This window comes from Mustelus asterias, chromosome 14, assembly GCF_964213995.1.
Source record: "Mustelus asterias chromosome 14, sMusAst1.hap1.1, whole genome shotgun sequence".
NCBI lineage: Eukaryota > Metazoa > Chordata > Chondrichthyes > Carcharhiniformes > Triakidae > Mustelus > Mustelus asterias.
The window spans coordinates 49,588,484-49,610,791 of NC_135814.1; the positions used below are offsets into that span (position 1 = coordinate 49,588,484).

At 43.3% G+C, this 22,308-nt stretch overlaps 1 protein-coding gene across 6 annotated transcripts in view; it reads right to left on the minus strand.

Annotated features, from left to right (window-relative positions):
* LOC144503656 (formin-like protein 2) overlaps positions 1-22,308 on the minus strand; it is a 237,328-nt gene that overhangs the window by 25,920 nt on the left and 189,100 nt on the right. For all 6 annotated transcript variants that reach the window (XR_013499536.1, XR_013499535.1, XM_078228346.1 and 3 more), the window contains exons 10-17: positions 17,750-17,824; positions 15,239-15,349; positions 13,026-13,175; positions 10,939-11,040; positions 5,171-5,474; positions 4,129-4,320; positions 367-491; positions 25-227 (exon numbers count right to left, since the gene is read on the minus strand). Coding sequence is in view for 4 of the 6 variants with exons in the window: in XM_078228346.1 (XP_078084472.1) it covers positions 25-227; positions 367-491; positions 4,129-4,320; positions 5,171-5,474; positions 10,939-11,040; positions 13,026-13,175; positions 15,239-15,349; positions 17,750-17,824 (1,262 nt within the window). In the remaining 2 variants the exon portion in view is untranslated. The remainder of the gene's footprint in view (positions 1-24; positions 228-366; positions 492-4,128; positions 4,321-5,170; positions 5,475-10,938; positions 11,041-13,025; positions 13,176-15,238; positions 15,350-17,749; positions 17,825-22,308) is intronic.

Here is a 22,308-nt window from a genome sequence, read left to right on the forward strand (position 1 = left end):
GCTGAAGAGACTTCAATTACTCACATCTGGATCGCCCTGCATATTTCATCGGTGGTTTTTCCTGCCTTTCGCAATGTAATGGCAAGATTCTTGGCTCGATTGGAATCCAGTAACGTCACTTTGTTGGATCCCTTTTGGATCACCTTTTGTCTACTCGAAACAATATCCATGGCTGGCCCTTGGGCTTTTGTTTTAAATATTTCTTCAAACTCATCCACGTTCAGTTCCTGCAAATTAGAATTTGTACATACAGCCTGGTGTAGTGCTGAAATACTCAAAACAATATAAGCAGGAATTATTTTAAGTATCTAATAAGTTTCTATTTAATATTTGTCCTCACATAATAATATTAAGCTAAAGACGCACCTCTAGAATTCTCTCATCATCGATGTCATTGAAGACTGTGCCATTGATCTGATTAGGCTTCAATGCCACCCAGTTAAAGACTGGCATACGGAATTTGGTCTTGATAGGTTTCTTGATCTTCACAGCTGCACAAAAAAAATGGTTTAGAGATTGTCCCTCAAGCCACCCATAACATCAAATCCAATTTTGTCCAAATTTTCATCGCATCTGTGAGCAGTAATGGCAAGCCAATTCTCATGCAATTACAACATCAACAGTCTGTGACCCAAATGACAGCAGGAAAAGTTGTCTTAATATTTTTACTATACTTTAGAAAAATTGCACATGATAGGATTTTTGAGGCCCCACTAGTGAGACACAAGTCGGTTGTACAGTCAAATGGCAAATTTGTCTTTATAGTTTTCTTCGCTGCCACTGAATGAAACCCACCTGGGTATTAGTAGGTAGCAGGGCAAATCAGGTTAAATATTCATTCATTTCAGTTGGATTTAGAGTTCGAAGAGCAAACTAAATTACTTCAAGTATTTTCATGGCCAGTTTCACCCAAATGTTTTACCCAAATGTTTAACTTCTCTGAACTACGCAGACCTGACAAGCTGCCTTGGTAAGTGCACAGAATTATTGCCCACTCAGGTGTAATGTCAAAACCATTTGTAAATCAACAAATTATTCAATACATTATTCAAATCTGCCAACAAAAGAAACATGGCAAAGCGTTTCATCTTGCATTCATCTCATTAGTAGAGGATTTGCCATCTATCAGAGTCCAGTTGCCAAGCTATCAACACTCTTCTCTTACAGTATAAATTGTTGTTTTATATTGATATTCTTGTGAAATGGTCCTGATGAGTGCAAGATGAAAAGCTTTGTCACGTCTCTTTTTTTTTAACCAAGTTCTGTACGACCAAATTACTATTATTCAAAATATGGACTTACAATTGCAAGAGTAAGCTGCCATTTCCGGTCATTTGAGTTCACAACTTAAGTTTAAATAAGATGATCTACAAGTGCTTAGACTCTACTTAGGTCATTCTAACTCCATGATTAAGAGTGGACACATTCAAGTTGAACACACATACTAACTGTATTAAAGAACCACAATCAAACACTTGGAACATGCATGAACTAGGACAAACAAGAGAAACACTATACATGGTCTCTTTCAGTGCAATTTAGAATTTTCAGGGTTCAATCCACACAAAAAGAAAACACCTGAATTATGTTGAGACTGGGAATGAGAACGCCATATAGAATATGATTGTCACAGCCACCCACCATGATCATTATCTCACACACATGAACTGATTCACCTCAGCTCTTAATTATAGCGAAAAGCAGAGATTTTTTTTTTAGCGTGTAACAGTGTCGCAGGCTGATGCATCCAACTGGACCAACACTTGGAATCTTTAATAAAAATATCAAATCCAGGGCGGCACAGTGGTTAGCACTGCTGCTTCACAGAGGGACCCGGGTTCTATTCTGGCCTCGGGTGTCTGTCTGTTTGGAGTTTGTACGTTCTCCCTGTGTCTGCGTGGGTTTCCTCCCAGACTCCAAAGATATGCAGGTTAGGTGGAATGGCCATGCTAAATTGCTTCTTAGTGTCAAGGAAATTAGCAGGGTAACTACATGGGGTTACGGGGATAGGGCCTGGGTGGAATTGTTGTCAGTTCAGACTCGATGGGCCGAATGGCCTCCTTCTGCACTGCAGGGATTCAATGACTCGAAACAAAAGTTAGTTATAAAATTTATCACAAATATTATTTCAAGTAGACCGAGGTAACTGGGAAACAAAACAAATGTTCCAATATGTTGAAATGAACTGCCTGGTGTGTTTTATTTTTGTTTAATAAAATGCATTGAAAGGACCATGGTCAACATTACGTATCACTGCTTGAATGACAGATACAGTGTGATGCAGCAATAGAGCATAAAGAAACCTACAGAACAGCTTGATTGGTCCCTCTTGTATGGAAGCAGACAGGGTAGATAAAGAAAGACGAGTTAGCAGAAGAGAAGTCATTAAATAGTGTGCAAGAGACAGTAGAAAACATTTATCATTGGCAGGCATTCTCACTGTAGAAAGCACCTTAGAAAATTTATTGCACCATTTTCCCACAGATAGAACTCGTATCTAAATGGACCGCAATCATTTTGCAACTTTTACAAATGCCATAGATTTGTCATGACATTTATTGTCCGATCTTTTATTTTTCTAACGTTTTTTTAATTTACAAGAAGGTTATTATGTTACCATAAGACAATTACTATAGAGAGCTATGTCATGTGATTGATGCAACCACACTGATCCACTGTAGTTGCCATTGATTTTACATCTCGTAGTCATAATGAGACCACCATATAGCGCACCATATTGTCTGTATGGTGCGCAAGAAACAATACTACTCACTGTAGACTAATACATGTGACAATAATAAATCAAATCAAATCAACCATGCTATGCAATTCCAACCCAGTAACAGAGTAAAAGGAGATTCATCTTTTTAAATCGAAAAACATTGTTGGATGTTATTTTAATTCTTGATGGTTCTTTGTTACGGTCACTACATTTCTGTCATCATTTCTCCATTTCCTTTTCTCCTTCAATCATAGAACATTGGAACCTTTGTGAAAGGAGATTACATTGGCAGCTTTCCCCCTTTGCCACTCTCTCCCCACTTCCCAGTCCCATTATTCTTCCTTCTTCCCGTCACTAATGAATCTTTGAAAAACATTCATTTCTGAAAACCAATCATTTCCAGATTCAGGAGGAGTGAATATAATTCTCTTTAAGCTCCTGCCAACAGGTGATAAGGGACCTCTAGAATGAGCCGCTTTCCATTCTCCTTTCATTTTCCCCACCCGGAGAAGCATCCCTGTTTTCTACCAAGTCTTCAGCCGCTGGCACAGGCAACCCGAGATTAGGATTGTGATATGGAGAGAATGCAAAATAGAAATGGCCAAATACCTTCATGGAACTTCCCCTTCTCTGTAAATTATCACCTTATTCATCTGGCTGACTTATATGGATTTATACTCACCCCTCACGATGGGTCAGAGAGAAAGGGGAGGTTGAAAATTCTAAAAATTAATCAAGGAATGCATCCCCAACCCATGACTCAGGAGATCGCTCAGTGAAGTCAGGAGCAGCAGACTGCAGCAGGGTTGTGCTATCTGGGTGTTCCCTGTGGACCGAGAGAAGTGTTCCGCCAATCCCTCAAGCAAACTTTTGGCCTCCCTTCACTGCTGCAATAGATTGGTCTCACCCTCCCACCCCAAATTTCAATCTCAAGCCACCTGCCGCACAATTGAATAATCCCTGCCCCAGTGACCCCCAACTATTTTTCTTTCTCTCACTCCTGGTTGCCAGGCTCTGATCATTCCCCCACCTCTACCACCAAGCCAAGCCCAAACTGTCACAAGCCTCCACTCCCTCCCCACATTCCCATAACTACCGGGGGCCACAGGTTCTATAGCTGAAAGTTACAAATTAAATAATATACACCACAGAGACAAACATCCCAGTTTAGAATAGAGGGGATGTAACTTTCCACAATTTACTGTCACAGTGTGTCTGGATCCAGGAGTCAAATTTCCAACGTTGCTGAGTATTCCTTATTATTTCCTAATAAACCAGTCCTTTTTTCTCCCCCACCCAACGTATATTAGCCATATTACCTGAACTCATAAAATAACAGTTAGTATCTCATCACCCATAAACTAGGTATCCGTGAAACACTTTGTGACTGGCTTCCATGAGGTTACCTGCTAAGCCAGGGTTAAAAATGAGAGTTGGGGCTGTCCCAGGCAATGGGGGAGCTGCCGGTGGGGGTGGAGGTGGTGGTGGCGGCGGCGGCGGTGGAGGAGCAGGCGGAGCTTCCGAAGTTGGCGGTGGCGGTGGCAGCGGAGGAGCGGGAAGTGCCGACGATGATTGGGCAGACACGGGCCCATTTGGTACTGCCAAAATTACAAAAACAAAAGTTACGTTTGGCTTTCAGACAAGGCAGAAACGCGAGCGTCAGTCCTGCAGACATTTTCTATTGTCACGGGACGAAGGTTAAACGATGACTGGATTTCAGACAAAGTTACCTAAATAGTACAAAATAATATTAAACACACTGCTACGTGCTTATTATAAAACTCCCAAATTCCAGCAGGAAACCTCAACTTAATGTTACTAGTGAGTGAGATGAGGTTTAGATAGAATACTATTTTTTTTGTTGTTCTTGTACAGACTTTACGGTATTTTTTACTGCGACTAACATTCTTTTCCAAAGTCACTCCCATTCAAGAGAAACTCAGATTTAAACTTTTACAATTCAAGATGATATTTTCCCACTAAAATAGCAACATGGTTATTGCCATGCCAGCCAGGGCCATGGATTTTTAAAATATTCATAGGACATGGGTATCGCTGGCTGGCCAGCATTTATTGCCCATCCCTAGTTGCCCGAGGGCAGTTGAGAGTCAACCACTGTGGCTCTGAAGTCACATGTAAGCCAGACCAGATAAAGTCAGCAGATTTGATTCCCTAATTAGTGAACCAGATTGTTTTTTTCTGACAATAGACAATGGTTTCATGGTCATCAGTAGATACTTAATTCCAGATTTTTTTTTTATTGATTCAAATTCCACCATCTGCTGTGGCGGGATTTGAACCCAGGTCCCCAGGACATTAGCTGAGTTTCTGGATTAATAATTTAGCGATAATATCACTAGGCCATCGCCTCTCCTAAAATGTAACATGTCTAATCCCTAGTGACATGTTCCACAAATAATTTACAAGACAATCTCAATAATGCCTTACCTGCACCTGACAGGCATGGAGGAGGTGGAGGAAGGGGTGGCATTGCCATGCCTGATGCTTCAAGCGGTGGTCCTGTATAAATGCTGGATACATGCTCTGCAGCACCTGGAGACAGTGCCGTGGAAGACAAAACTGGGAGAATGGCAATGTCACCGTCTCCTTTTTTCTGTACTTTGATGGACCCCTGCTTCTCTAATTCGTGAATCTTTTTCTCTAGGTGATTATGTCTTTGTATGGTCTCCTCCTTCTCTTTGATCATTCTCCGCAGCGTGTGAACCTGGGTGTTGGTATCTTTGTAAACCTCCTGGGAAGGGAGGAGGAGAAGAAATTACCCGAGGAAATATTTTACTCTCAAAATCACTCGCAATAAAGAAACATTGAGATTTGCACTTGCTTGCATCTTTTTTAAACTGTCTTCAAATTCTTTCCTCGCGCTTCCCTCCATCTTTTACTGCAAAGAAAACTGAAATTTTCCACCTGCACTTAATAATCGGCACACCTTCAAATTCTATATTGGTGCTAAAATAGTGGGGCATGATAAGAACTTGCTAGGATGCCATTAGAATTCCCACATGGAGGTTACACACTAATCCACACCGTTCAGTGGGAAAAGACATCTCTCAAACATCTAAACGGTGCAACTTAAAGAGTATTTACAGAAACCCTGAAGCAAGCCGTGAAATGGTCTGGGAAAATCTGGATAAAAGGGGGGGGGGGGGAATCTAAAAAAGATAACTTCATACCCTCAAAAAGCAAAATCATCATCCAAACGTAGCCAAATGCTCACTCTCAGATCATGAATCATTCATAACATTTCCACCTGGCTTCCCATTCTTGACACACATTTAAAATGCGAAGCACTTGCAGCATTAAGCTTCACTATGTTCCAGCTTGTAGCAGCGAGCTTGTAAAGGGTCAGGTTCAGGTCACACTTACCGCCCGAAGAAACCAAGAGAGTGCGTGCAATAAACTAAAGTTTAACCGAAGTTCAGGAAATCAGCTTAGGTCACAAGCTTTCTGTGGATTGTAGCATTGGTGTATAACTGATGTTAATAACTGACAAAAGCTTATTGTAAATGCGAATCATATTGATATGTAATCAGTCTCAAGACCACAAATCTTCTTGTCGCTTCAGGCTGCACTGGCTTGTAATCAACCTCAATAATTCAAGCTTTCGTTTGGAATTGGGTTAACCACTGGTTCACACTCAGGAATTACAGCTCTTTCTCCAAGTACAGTAATGTTAGGCGTAGAAAGAATGATCTTGCATTTATATATCTCCCATAGGCTTAGGAAGCCTCAAGGCAACTCGCATCTAATAAAGCACTTAGAAAATGTGATCATTTTTGCAATGTGGGGAAATGAAACAGACAATTGGTGGACAAGGTCCCACAAATTGCAATGAGATTAATGACTAAATCATCTGCTTTTGTGATGTGGGTTGATAGATAAAGGTTGGCCAGGACAGAAAGAGAACTACAGAGCTCTGCTTTAAATAGTGACAAGAATTCTTTATGTCTATTTGACAGTGTAGATGGGGTCTCAATCTAATGCTTTATTCAATTGATGACACTGCTGAGAATGTATCAGTCCACAACTTGTATTTATATAGTGCCTTTAATATAGTAAAACATCGCAAGGTGCTTCTCAGGAAGCAGTAGCAAACAGAATTTGATACTGACCCTTACAAGGAGATATTGAGACAGATGACTAAAAGTTTGGTCAAAGAGGTAAGTTTTGAGGAACACTTACGGAAGGGAGGTACAGAAGCAGAGAAATTTAGAAAGAGAATTCCAGAGCTGAATGTCCTGAGCAGCTGAAGGCACAATTGCCAATATTGGAGGGATTAAAATTGTGACTGTTCAACAGTAGGCCAGAATTAGAAGAATGTTGACCATCTTAGAGGGTTGTATGACTGGAGGAGATTACAGAGATAGTGAGGGGTGAGGCCACAAGTAAGATGAGAATTTTAACATTGGAGCATTGTTTATATGGGAGCCTATGCAGGTCAGCAAGCACTGAGATGATGGGTAAACAGAATGTGAGGCAAGTTGGGACATGGCAGAACGTTGAGTAACCTCAAATTCATGGATGATAGAAGATGGGAGATTGGGCAGGCTGGAATAGTTAAACCTCAAGGTTACAAAGGCACGAACAAGGGTTTCAGCAGCAGGTGAGCTGAGGCAGGTCAGAGTCGAGCAAGTTACAATGGCAGTAACTGACTCTTAGTGATGGTGCAATATGGGATCAAAAGCTCACTTGGATTCAACTACAACACCAAGGTTCCAAACATTCTGGTTCAGCCTCAGGCAATTGTCCAGAAGGGGGATGGAGTCAGTGATTAGGATATGGAGTGTGCGGTAGAGACCAACGTCAATGGCTTCATCCTTCCCAATTTCAAGTTGGAGGAAGTTTCTGCTCATCCAGCACTGTATGTTGGTCAAGTAGTCTAACAATTTAGAAACATTGTAGAGTCAAGAGAAGCGGTGGTGAGGTCGAGTTGGGTGCCACCAACACACATACTTTAGAGAAATATGAGCCTAGTTTATATGCTGAAGTCACTCAAGTGTGGACAACCTTCTGTCAGAGACATTGGGGCATAATTTCCTGTTCCGCCCGCCATGGGCATTCGGAGCGGGCAAGGCGCGGACCATGGAAAAGTCTGTTGACCTCAGGCGGGATTTTCCAGTTTCGGGGCAAGTGAGGCCAGAAAATCCCTCCCATTGAGGCAGAGTTAAGAACCTGAGAGTGGGAATGAAAGAAAGAGCAGTTATGGATTAACAGAAATAGTGCCTGCGAGTAATTCCAGACACGGAGGGCAAGATTTTCTGGCCACGCTCACCAAGACCGTAAAATCCCTCCTGAAGTCATAGAGTCATAGAGGTTTACAGCATGGAAATAGGCCCTTCGGCCCAACTTGTCCATGCCGCCTTTTTTTTGTAAAAACCCCAAAGCTAATACCAATTGCCCGCATTTGGCCCATATCCCTCTATACCCATGGTACCCATGTAACTATCTAAATGCTTTTTAATAGAGTCATATTATAGGTCAATGGACCTTTGCATGGTACTGTCCCGCCCGTTACGATTCCCATGGCGAGAGGGATGGGAAAGTTTCATCCAGAGTATTGCCATAAGATTCAGTTGCTAATCAGTCCTTTAAGATCTCAGCTCTAAGCAATCCAAATCCTGAGGTCCGAGAACAATATAACTTATTTGGAAATTTTAGCCTCCGGGTCAATTATATTTAACATTACTCACAATAAGTCAAACAATGCACTATTATATAACTACAGGAGTGTAATGTTCTTCGCAATGTATTATTAAGGTCACAGATCTAAGAAAGTACTGGTGAATTCAAGATTAATTGCTATCCAGACTCCCTCTGCATAAATGTTTTGAATTGTGTCATAGAAATTTGAGTGCAATAATTGGAAGTGTAAAGGACAGGAAAGGTATGTGAGAAGTACTATTAATTTCCATACTTATAAAGCAAATTTCTCTTCTTCTTGTATACAGCCACCAGAAGTTAAAGAATCTCTCATTAAGGTCAGGAGCTCTGTAAAGTGTGGGTGTGCTTCAGGTTAACATTACAATGCGTAATTGTTGTCAAGTTAACATAGAGTTCATTCAAAGGCCAACAAGAAGGCACGTGCAAAATGAACAGTGGATGAGTTCAGAAAGGCATCAGGTAAACAGTCTGCAAATATCTTGGTTCTGGTAGTTTGAAATCCTTCATTTTATTGTACAATTCCGCCCCCCCCCACCAGTTGTGACAGAAAAAAACATGCACTCATCAATATCTCATGGCTGGGGCACAGATCTTAGACAAGAAATTTAAGGGGAATGTGAGTGATGATGAACTCAAACTTTTTGCCCACAAAAATGGTGGACATGGAGGTAATGGATGATTCCAAAAGGGAACTGGATGGGCACTTGAGGGAAAGAAACTTGCAGGGCCATGGGTTTTGAGTGGGGGAATGAGGCTGATTGGATTGCTCTACAGACAGCCAGCATGGACTCAATGGGCTGAATCCTTTTGTGCTGGGATAATTCTACGGATGGAATTCAATGTTGGGAGCTGTGAGCTTAAAGTTTATTTATTTGTGTCACAAGTAGGCTTACATTAACACTGCAATGAAGTTACTGTGAAAATCCCTTGGTCGCCACACTCCAGTGCCTGTTCGGGTACACTGAGGGAGAATTTAGCATGGCCAATGCACCTAACTAGCACGTCTTTCGGACTATGGGAAGAAACTGGAGCACCCGGAGGAAACCCACGCAGACAGGGGGTGAACGTGCAGACTCCACACAGACAGTGACCTAAGCCGGGAATCGAACCTTGGTCCCTGGTGTTGTGACGCAGCAGTGCGAAACACTGCACCATCGTGGGAGGCTGAGGGGTGAGGAGCAGAATCAGGCCGGAAGGTTCAGGGTGCTTATTTCAGTCAGGGGCAGGCGGGCTTGTGGATAGGCTTCGGGAAGAATTTTCCCGTCCTGCCACCAGGTGAATCGCAGCGGGCGTGGGCGGACCATGCAAAGGTCCACTGACCTCGGGCGGGAATTTCCAGCCTTGGGGCGAGTGCAGCTGGAAAATCCCACCCTTCTTGTCCAGCCGCTAATTCAAGTCTATAAGTGGGCTACTGATGCCCACTTAGGGGTCTCATCTCGCCACTGTTGGCATTCCACCAGCAGCAGTCAGTGAAGCCTCCATGAAGGGAACCAGAAGAGCAAACCCATGGGTTTCTGAGAGGGTCCCTTTTCAAAGTTGCTCAGTTTCTGATCAAGGGGTCTGGCATTGGGAGATGGGACAGTGTGGGGAGGAGGGGGCACGGAGTGCCACCCCACTGTTCTTTCTTTTAACCCCCGCCTAGCCAGCAACATCATTCCCGCAACCCACACTCACCTAGGCTTCCAGTGGATGTATTACCAGCGGCAACTACCTCAATGGGAATGGTGAGCTGCCGGCCTCTGATTGACCAATGGCTCTCGGGGAGTGGGATTTCTGCCCCATCCAGTGTCCTAAATCCTGAGGAACGCCCAACGTTGGGCACTTAAGTACCTTATGGACACTTAATTCTGGCGGCCTTCCCCAACGAAGGCAACACGTGGCTCTCACCATTTCTCTGGCAGGCGAGACCCCGGTAGCAAACGTTAAATTCTGCCCCAAGACTCCAGGAGATCGCTACTCATGGAATAGAAACGCATACAAAATTCGAAGTAAACATGTAATATTATAATTACTATTAACGCAAATTTTCACATTTACTGTAGATTTAGTGCACTGTTGCTCCCGGGAAGTTGGAGGATTTGACAAGATTTATATCCCTAGCTCAGTTTTAGAACATTAAACTGCTGATCAAGATCATACTTCAGCTGGATAGCAGTGAATTTAGTTTACACAATAGCAAAAAAAACAGGCTCATAGTGAATGTAGCCTGTTTCTCTTTTCCACAAGATGAGTTGACCATGAACACTATCGCCAAAGACCAATTTACAACACATCGGCCAAAATTTTCCAGCTCTTTCTGCCAGCAGGATCTTCCAGTCCTACCGATGGCGAATCCTCCCCCCCAACCCCCACCCACAGTGCGTTCCCCAGCAGCCGAAGGTGCGGGGCAATCAAAACACCATAGACATCAGTGAGACTGGAAGATCCCACAACCAGACAACAGCGTGGCGCTCCGCCACCGGGATATACACTGTGGGAGGCGGAAAATCCCACCCATCATATCCCACCATTGCAAAGAAAGGTCTTTATGAACTTACTCTTATTACTTCCAGTTCTTTGCTTCTGTGCATCAGTTGCTTTTCCAGTTCCACAATTTTTTCCATTGCTTCGTTTTCAGTGTCTTGCAGCTTTTCTGACAACTGAAATTAGAAATTCGACACATCAATTCCTATTCGGTCCTCGTCAATACTTGATCCAACAAAATTCAAATTCAGCCCGCTTCTCTGATACATCAATTATCCTAGTCAACAAGCAGTTTAACCATACAGAACATCATGTTCAGTCCCATTTGTAACTCCTCAAATCATGACCACCTCCAACAAGAGAGAATCTACCCGCCTCCTCTGACCAGAGATTTCACTGGACAAGCCATATAAAAACTGTGGTTGCAAGAACAGGCCAGGAGCTGAGGATTCTGCAAGAGAATAACTTACCTCCTGACTTCCCAAAGCCTGTTCATCATCTACAACGCACAAGCCAGGGGTGTGATGGAATACTTTCCATTTGCATGGACAAGTGCAGTTCCAACAACATTCAAGATGTCCAACACCATCCAGGACAAAGCAGTCTGCTTGATTGTCACTTCACTTACCAGCTTAAACATTAGTCTCTGCAATGCCAACGTACAGTGGCTGCAGTGTGTACCACCTACAAGATGCACTGCAGCAACTCGCCAAGGCTTCTTGAATATCTCCTACATCTGGCACTCCCAGCCTGGTAAGAGCTGGCTCCATTGCAAATATAAGTATCTGCTAATTCGCCACAATTTTCATGGAGTTGGATCAGGTTTTTTAAAGACTTGTCATTCACAGCCCCTTCAGGGAGTTGTGAACTCTAGTGTGCATGAGGGGAGCTTTTAAAAACTAAGTTCAAAAGGTCCCCTTCAGGCCATTTACCCCCATGTCCCCTGATGCTCCCTTTACCAAGCTCTGTCCTCCCACCCAACCCCTCAGGGTCTCTCATAGAATCATAGAAACCCTACAGTGCAGAAGGAGGCCATTCGGCCCATCGAGTCTGCACCGACCACAATCCCACCCAGGCCCTACCCCCACATATTTCTACCCACTAATCCCTCTAACCTTCGCATCTCAGGACTCTAAGGGGCAATTTTTAACCTGGCCAATCAACCTAACCCGCACATCTTTGGACTGTGGGAGGAAACCGGAGCACCCGGAGGAAACCCACGCAGACACGAGGAGAATGTGCAAACTCCACACAGACAGTGACCCGAGCCGGGAATCGAACCCACGACCCTGGAGCTGTGAAGCAGCAGTGCTAACCACTGTGCTACCGTGCCGCCCTCTCATACCCTCTCCGCCAAGTTCTGCATTTCCACCCACTCCCTCAATCCCCTTATGCCTGCTATGCCAAGCTCAGGCACTAATAACCCACCATCCACTTTCAAGAGCCTATGTACACCATAGTGTATAGAGGGATCAGTAAAAGAGAAGCGTTGAAAAATGTAGTTGATTACATGTGGACTGTAGCAATGCAAGACCGCTCACCACCATCATCTCAAGTGCAATTAAGGATGGACAACAAATGCTGGACTTGCCATTGCCACCCACATCCCATGAATGAATAAAAAAACTTACTTTTGAGTGGCAGTCATTGGTGTCAGGTGAGCAAATGGCGCAGCCATTCTGTGTATAGCAAAGTCTCACACACAGAAAATTACCAGTTCATTAAGGTTTCAAGACACTTCACTGGCAGTTCAGACACAGCCTGGTTATGATTATTTTAGTGTACCAAATAAGAGGTAGAGCTTTTTAAAAAAATGTCCACTGAACACCATGACTCATAACTACATCTGACAGCAGTGACAGGCTAATCTGCACTACAAAATGTTCTTTAGTCTCGCAATCTATCAGAGCTACCACATCACAGCTATGTACTTAGAGTGGCATTCTGCGCCAAACAAAACCTCTGCATTGTGATCCAGCAATAATGATCTAATCCTTTTTATGCTGAGCTGGCTTAACCATTTGATCCTGGAATTATTTCTCAGTATTTCAAGGGAACCTGACTAATTATTTTGTGGTTGCAGCTAATCACTAAATGCAGTTTTCTTAATTATATCGGCTGGGCACTGCAGCTCGCTTGGAAAATTTAAAGCGATGATTACGTGAGAAATGTTTTCTTCCAGTTCTTCCACCCTCTCCAAGGCAGCGTTCTTCGTTTCAGCATCTTCCAGTAATGCACCCACATCAAACACATTGTCCAGATAGGCCTGAATCTGCACCTGCAGTTTGTCACTCTCTGTGTTTTTCAGTTTCTAAAAAAAATACAATTCCTCAACATTAGAGTTCGTGTCAAATTATCAAGCGACTTTTAAATACAAGTCTAAAATCCACATTAAAAAGCTATGAGAATACGGCTATGTAATCAGTGACTATACTTTTTGCCCTTCTCTGCACTGATTTGATATTTTTGGGGGGGACACTCAGTACTACGGAATAGGACATGTTCTGCTTTTGGCTTCTTGTGTCGCTGACATGTCTGCTCCGATAATACCACCTTCCACACCAGTGCTTCTGTTTTCACAGATAAGTCGGAGGTGTTGCATTTCGGTAAGAAGAATAAAGAATACACTTGTATCTTGGAAAATAAAAGTCCAAATGAGATAGAGAAGCAAAGGGAGCTCGGGACACATTTATACATATCACTAAAAATAGCACAGGTCAATAATGACGTAAAAGCAAAGGAAAACAGGTGTCATTTCTAGAGGAACAAAATCAAAAAGCAGAGATATTATAAAGAATCTCGATTAGACCACACCGGGAGTACTGTGAACCTATTCATGAGCCATAACTTCCTCCAAGTGGCGATCAGCAGCAGACTGCTGCCCTGTACTGACTTAACCGTGCTAAAATTCAAACTTGCCTGTCTCACCCGACCGTCCTGACTCAGGCTGGGAGAGATTCAGGCAGCGTAGCAGGTCTCTGGATCCACACACTGCCATTAAGCAGGTGAGTTTAAATGTCGCATTGAAAATAACAGGCCAGGGAGAAGGCCATAGTCTAAGGGAAACAAATGGTATGTGGGAGGTGAGGGTTCAGACATGGGCTGACATTGGGTGGGGGTGGCTTGGATATCGGGCGTCAGGCATCGGGGAGGTCAGGGATCGGGATCAGATTGTTTAGGGTGGGGGGGGAGTGTATGTGGAGTGGGGGGGTGGGGGGGGGGGTGGTCTAGTCGGGACCAGGACCGGGGGCGGGGCAGGGTACGTGGTCCAGTCAGATCAAGGTGGAGGGGTCAAGTCAGAGGGTGAGGTGGGGAATATTGTGCAGGTAGGGGGGGGTGGGGTATACCATGGGAGTGGGGTGTTTATTTGAGGGTGGGGGAGTCCCCTTGAGGGTGTTCAGGGATGTGGAGGGGTGTCCCGGGGGAGCTCTGTCTGGGGTATTTTAAATAGTTTTAAATAAGTTTCAGACAACTTATTAATGTGATACCATAAGTTACAGTGGAGGTGGCACATACTGATAATTCATAGCAGTTGCCTGGACATTGTTTCATCCTCTTAAATCATTCCTGAGTAAATGATACAATTTCTTTAGGCAATTAAATTATTGCCAGATCCCCTTCGCCTCTGAATTTTTGGAATTAGGAGTTATCTTAATATCCATGTCATTATACTGTGAACAGCTTCTGAATGAAGGTAATATGGCCAAAGGAGATTACACTGACTTGTGTCTGTGTTCCAGGGAAAGAAAACAGCTGCTGCACCTACCAACAACACTCAAGAAAATATTAAGAAACATAATCTTAAAACTTCAAAATCAAATATTTTTTAAATAGTGCTACGGACTATTAATTAAACTACAGTGACAGAAACTTGAGGTGGAATGTGGGCAACACGGTGGCACAGTGGTTAGCGCTGCTGCCTCACAGCGCCAGGGACCCGGGTTCAATTCCGGCCTCATGTCACTGTCTGTGTGGAGTTTGTACATTCTCCCCGTGTCTGTGTGGGTTTCCTCCGGGTGCTCCGGTTTCCTCCCACAGTCCAAAGATATGCAGGTTAGGTTGATTGGCCATTCTAATTTGCCCCTTAGTATCAGGGGAGTAGCAAGGTATGTACGTGGGGTTACAGGGATAGGGCCTGGGTGGGATTGTTGTCGGTGCAGGCTCGATGGGGCCGAATGGCCTCTTTCCGCACAGTAGGGAGTCTATGATTTACTGTTCCGCCAAAGACAATGGACTTTTGAACAGCCCGCTGCATTTTACACTCCTGTCCCTGTTGCGACGGGGCTGTAGGATCCCACCCACGTACTCTGGATAAGGAAATGGAACAATGCTGCTAAACAACTGTCATTGATTACTGAGTAAAGGACTACCCACATCCAGGTATTCATCCAGTCCTAGTTTGGTGAACTCGTATTGGAGATGCACTCGGAAATTCATATCCTCTACAGAATGGACCACAATGTTAATAAACTGCATACAGGCCACCTAGAAACAAAAGGAGATTTTTAAAAAATCATTACAAGGCAGAGAATTGTACCATTTAGATCTTCCACTTATAGCAAAATTAAAAGCATACCATCATTCTATAATAAATGATGTTCCAATTCAAATTGAAAGCCATCAAATCCCACTAAATAAAGCACTTTGCACTAATAATGGTTTGTTTTTGTATTGAAAACTGCATTTATCAACATTTAGTAACCCCCAACAGATAACAGCAATTGCCTGATAATTGAGGGCTATTATCTCGAGAGCAACTGCATTTTCTGTAGCAACCTGTTGAATATTTTATCAACATCAGGAATGCTTCATTAACATGTTAAAAGCACAAATTCTTTCAAAATGCAAAGCATTTTACCACAGTGCACAGAATGGTTTCAACTTACTGAGATTCTTTGGAAACAGACAAGTTATTGACTATTGACGGCTATATTCAGGCAATGGGATGTGTTTGTTTGGAACGAATGAATTTGAAAAATAACTTTAGGAATAAATGGTTGAAACAAAGAATGTAGCATCTTGTGGATCAGATGCGCTGCTTTTTCTTTAATGCCAGATCACTAAAAAGACCAAGGCCATAACCAAGGTACAGTCCTGGACATATAAGTAGATTAATAGCCGCAAGTGTAGTCCGGAATGATACGGCCATTCATGCCGGTGGGATTTTCCCATCCCGCTGCAGTGAATGGAGACTTGGCTGGCCACCAAATTCTCTCACCTCGCTGCAGCGGGAGCATGCGTCAATGGCCAGTAAGATCATGCCCCAGGGGTTGTAGTCACCACCATGAGTAATATGTCTCGTTCTGATCAGGGAGAGACATTTAAGCTCAGGCGAGCAAGCGGAAAAGAGCTCAGAGTCCAACATCTAATGTGGAAAGATTGAGTTCTGAAAAAAGACTACATTTTCAGCCTGGTTACCTGAGAGAGGTCAATATTCAGTGGATGAGGTATCCAAAAGGTTAAATCAGAATCGTGTTCTTCCCATGACACTAGCAACAATGGTCAAAGGTTTGATCAATTAAGGAAATGGTGCCATGATGCGTGTAAATTGCATGGCGCAACATTTTTTGTCACGGAACTCCAGTGTTACCGAGTTATTTTTTGGCGTTTTATCAGATTTTTCACTAAAGGAATATTAATCTTTGTGACCCTTTGTCATTTAAATCCAGTAGACAGATGAGTTTTGTGATACAGATCCAGATGCACCGCACATCATTCAATGATTGTATCCAAAATTTGTTTTTTGTCGTTTAGTCTACAGCAGAACATTCTCACTGATCCTCATCCATCACTGATAATCTTCTACATTTTGACAGTTTAACTACTGTAAGCTAATGGATCAGATCAAGGCTTTGAACTCCAGCCACTTGCAGCTATGGATGGTGGTGACAAGTTAATACTTGCGTCACACAAGTGCCAGCCAATAACTGTGGCCAAAAAGATAGAATCTAACCACCTCCCCTTGACATTCAACTGGCATTACCATAAGTGAATCTCTTCACCTTCAACATCCTGGGGTTTACAATTGACCAGAACCTGAACTGAACCAGCCATATCATTACTGTGGCTGCAACAGCTGGTCAGAGACTGGGAATTCTGCAGCAAGCAACTTATCTTCTGACTCTCCTAAGCTTGTCCACCAACTACAAGGCACAAGTCAGGAGTGTGGTGGAATATTCCCCATTTGTGTGAATGAGTGCAGCTCCAACAACACTCAAAAGGTTGAGGACCATCAAGGACAAAACAGCCCACTTAATTGGCATTCATCTAATCCACATTCATTTCTTAAACATTCACTCCCTCCACACAGGTGCACAGTTGCAGCAGTGTACACCATCTAGAGGATGCACTGCAGCAACCTGAAGTTTCTTCGAATGCACCTTCCCAATCCCGACCTTTACCCTCTAGAAGAACAAGGGCAGCAGATGCATGGGATCTCTACTAACTTCTTCTTCAAGTCACTCACTATCCTGACTTGGAACTATATTGCATTTCCCTCACTGTTGCTGGGTTAAAATCCTGGCACTTCCGCCCTGACAGCACGGTGAGTGTAGCTACACCATAAGGCCGCAGAGGTTTGAGAAGGCAGATCACCACCACCTTCTTTTGAGCAATTTGAGATGGGCAATAAATGCCAGAACACCCACATCCCCTGAAAAACACAATCTGGAAACGTATTGTACACCTGAAATAAAAATGAAAGGAGATACTTGAGGATCAAATCTGATATCCATTACTTCACAGAAACTAATCAACTCCAACACTTTCCCTAATATCTACTTCCACAGTAGGTATCAGTTATAGGAAATTCAGATGGAGGAGCAATACATGATAACAAAGGAGCAAGGAAGAGTGCAAAATTTATTTAATTAATAAGATGTTTACCATGAAGTCAATGTTATTGTCTTCATTTCGGAAATGTTCCATTAGCTTTTCAAATCGGTACTTTTCACCACACACCTGAGGTGAGATAGAATGAGAAAAAACATTAGACAGTTCCATTTAAACACTAGAGGGTGCTCTATGTACAGACTAGGAACCAGGCTCACAATATTAAACTGATCTTTCTCTACACCCTGGCGATGACTGTAACACTACATTCTGCGCCCTCTCCTTTCCTTCTTTCTTATGTATGCTTTGTCTGTATAGCGCGCAAAAGCAATACCATTCACTGTATCCCAAAACATGTGACAATAATAAATCAAATCAAACCATGTACCATTTTAACAAGTTGGTTAGCCCTTATACAGCAACAGTACGCATTATGATTTTCTCTAAATGTTGGTAAATCAACTGTAAAATAATAGTTATTTCTCTAAAATTAGCAAAAAACTAGTTAAACAGCATACGATCCACACAGTCGCTTCACTGGTGCTATATAAGCTGTGCATCTGTTTCTAAATCCAGGAGATAACCTTAAAATCTCTCTGCATTGGGATTTTCTCTTCTCGGCATTTCTCATTACACAGTCTGTGGTTATCCAAGAAAATAGCAAAAATCAGGAGGTGTGATTTGCATGGCAAGGAGACGCCAGGGCTTCTGAATGAGCTGAAGGTGGAACTTTCCCAGCTCTGCGTTCCCAAGGTAACAGGAGGAAGCTGCTTCCAAGCTTCCGAGATCTATATTGTTTCAAGTCTGTCGCCGGAGACTTCAGGTTCTCACGCACAAAGGCAAGTTCTTGGATCTCAGGCCCAAGGAGGTTAAGGCAAGTCAGACAAATTAACACATGACTGTGCGTGCCCAAGAACAGACGAGTAAAATATTACCCAAAAGTGGAATGCAAATTGGCTGCAAATAACCTCCAGCAGGGGTCAGTGGGGGGGGGGGGGGGGCGAGCGACACCAAGCAGCCACGCCTTCAAATAACACGCCAATTTGTGTAAACGCTGAATAAAAAAGAACTTTAGCAAGTCACCTCATTTAAGATAAATTAATTTATTGTTCTACTGAACTGATACAGCTGTAGGATGCACATTCCTAATCATAAAAAGGATGTATATCCTAATCATATAAAGGATGTATGTTCCTAATCATATAAAAGATGTATGTTCCTATTCATTAAAGAGATGTATATTCCTAATCATTTAAAGGATGTATGTTCCGAATCATATTAAGGATGTATGTTCCTAATCATATGAAGGATGCATATTCCTAATCATATAAAGGATGTATGTTCCTAATCATATAAAGGATGTATATTCCTAATGTGGCATTCATTTTCCCAGCAGTGGCCCACTCTCATTTATCAGCCATCTTTTTTTTAAACCACCAATTTTCTCTCCCCTTCCTCTCAAAGTCATTAACTTCTTGTGGTACAGCTGCACAAGTGCCATTTTGCATTTGTCAAAATCGCCATGGACAGTGAGGTTTGGCAGACTGCATAACAGTGGGGACATCGCAGGCAAACACAAATCTATCTTAACCCTTATCCTACGTACAAACTTTCAAGCAGGACAAAGAATAGGAACAGAACGCTGGTTAATTTTCCATTCCTTAACCCCAGGGGGCTAATGAGACCAATTGTACCATTCTTATCACTACTCTGGCTGAGCACACTCCGTAAGAAGTTCCGGAGGAGTCCAATTCGACTCTTTCCTCTTTGGGCACTGCACCGCGGATCTCTCTGTCGGCTGTTCCGGTTCATTGGCTGTCTCACTGTGTTCGCTGTTGGCCTCTTGGGGTTTGCAGAAGAACTCCCGCAGCCTCATTTGCCTGATGAATTCCTCTGTGTCCGCGCGAGACCGATGGGGTCCATTTTAGTGGTGGTGCAGAAATTGAGCCCTCGGCTGAGAACTTCGATTTCATCTGGTTGAAGTGTGTAGTCCGACAAGCTGACAATGGACTTCCCTGCAGTGGTACTGTTTTCTACTGTGCTACCGGGGGCGGCTTAGTTGCTGCTGGTGATGATGCCGAGTGCATGTAGATGGCGTAGTTCCATTGTCTCGTCTGCTTGGCAATATTTTGCAGCTGGTCTGCGTCCTGAGCGCAAGTTGAGAATATGGACTCTATCTTGGTTTCCAGGGTTGCAGCGTTTGCTGTAGAGCTGGTGTACGAGGTGGTTGAGGAGTGTGAGAGAGGTGTGACGGCAAAGTCTCTCAGTGTAGTCTGTGTTATAGGTTGACCCGAGTGGGTTCGTGATCCATAGTCCTTTCGGCATCTTGTCTGCTTTCTGAGCACACTCACTCAGTTCCTACCAGGGATTGAACCAATCATAGAATCCCTACAGTGCAGAAGTAAGCCGATCGGCCCATCGAGCCTGCACCAACAACAATCCCACCCAGGCCCTATCCCCATAACCCCACACATTTAGCCTGCTAGTCCCCCTGATACTAAGGGACAATTTTATATGGCCAATCAACCTAACCTGCACATCTTTGGAGTGTGGGAGGAAACTGGAGCATCTGGAGGAAACCCACACAGACACGGGGAGAATGTGCAAACTCCACACAGACAGTGACCCAAGGCTGGAATTGAACCAGGGTTCCTGGCGCTGTGAGGCAGCAGTGCTAACCACTGTGCCACCATGCTGCCCGGTGATCTTCTTTGTCTGTATGGTTCAGCTACACACTACCTTGATCATCTGTGCCCCTCAGGAGAAATAAAAGGTCAGTTACTATCTATATGTCCAATCACCACATCATCTGTATGTTTGAGGTTTCATTATATGCTGCTCAAACTAGAGTTGAAACTTAGGATTTGAATAGATACAACTTCTAATGATGTTTACTATTCATATATTCCTTATGATTATTTTCAATACTGTTCTTTCATCCACAGTTTTCCCTGTGGTTGTAAAACATGTTCAAAATGTAATTAAATTAATATGCAATAGTTGAATTCAATATTTATTCATATCTGTTTATTACGTGTACAGATGAGGAATTGCTTGATGCTCACACCCAATTTATTGCAGTTATAAAATGTTCCGTAAGAAGAACAAATCATTTGACTAAGTCTATGCTGATGTTTTTTTCTCAGTACCCACCAGTCTAATTCCACTCTGATTTTCCCGACATACTCTGTAATATTCCCTTCTTGAAGCAACTCATTGCCTTATGAAAATATATTTTGTGGACTCCACTTTAACAATCCCACATTCTATGAGCCCTACATGCAAAACAGATTCTCCTGACTTCCCCCTTCACTTTTTATGCCCTTTCTTCAATGTCTTGCTGACCAGAACAAACAATCGTCATTCTTAAAAGTTGTGTTACTTTATTTCAGTGCCGTTAGTTTGCCTGGAACTGAATCCGTTTTTCTGTACTGGGTGTATCCATTTTCCTACTGGGTGGAATGGTAGCACAGTGGTTAGCATTGCTGCCTCACAGCGCCAGGGACCCGGGTTCAATTCAGGCCTCGGGGGACTGTCTGTATAGTTTGCACGTTCTCCCCGTGTCTGCGTGGGTTTCCTCTGGGTGCACCTGTTTCCTCCCACAATCCAAAGGTGTGCGGGTTAGATGGATTGGCCATGCTAAATTGCCCCTTAGTGTCAGGGGGATTCGCAGGGTAAATACGTGGGGTTACAGGGATAGGGTGGGATTGTTGCCGGTGCAGACTCGATGGGCCCAATGGCTTCCTTCTGCATTGTGGGATTCTATGATAAAAGGGACTACATTCTTTGGACATAAAATTACATTAATCTGGGCCTTGCAAACCTTTTTAATTCAAGCAAGGCCAACCGCCATGCCCGCACTTTGCGCGAAGACTAACTACAAAAATGGATTGCAACAGCCTCGCACTGCAGCAGTCAAAATGCTTTGTAAACAAGAAGTGGTGGTCAATGTTTCCCAATCCATTACTCTGTTAGCTTCAATTCATTAATATGTTGTGCTCGCTTACAGGTGGGCCAATTTTGAGGTGTCTTGTGGCAGAATCACGACGCAAAATTCTTATCAAATGAAGAGAGACTATTGTAATGTGAAAAGAAAAGCCAACGAGTGCTGAGCTTGCAAAGTAAAGATAGTTAGCTTGATTACAGAGGATGCTCATCACTTAAACCTGTTTCCCAAGTTCAGTGACCTTACGCCTTCACATTTGTTTCAGAGACATTTCATCTCAGTGAGGAGGAAAATAATGACTCCGTGGGCCACAGCAATTTTAAAGCATTTCTTGAATCATTTTCGTTTCCCTTAAATGTGTCCGGATTTAGACTATTTCAATCTAATTTCATACTTACCTAGCAGGATCAAGAAGGTCGAGTGTAGGTCTGCAGAGTCTTGGGTTTGATTTTTTTCAGGATGTTTCAGCAGAGGTTTCTCAGCCTTTCACTCTTTGGTGTTGGGAGCTCAACTGCAGTTGTTTGTTTTTCACCCGGTTGGAGCTGTAGTGCCTATCCAGGAAAACTGAAGAGGTGATAGATGCCTCCAGCAACCAAACGAGGGGGGTGCCTAACACCGTTAGGATGGTGGTAAAAGATAACGAAGGATGTCCACTCGTTGGCCATGA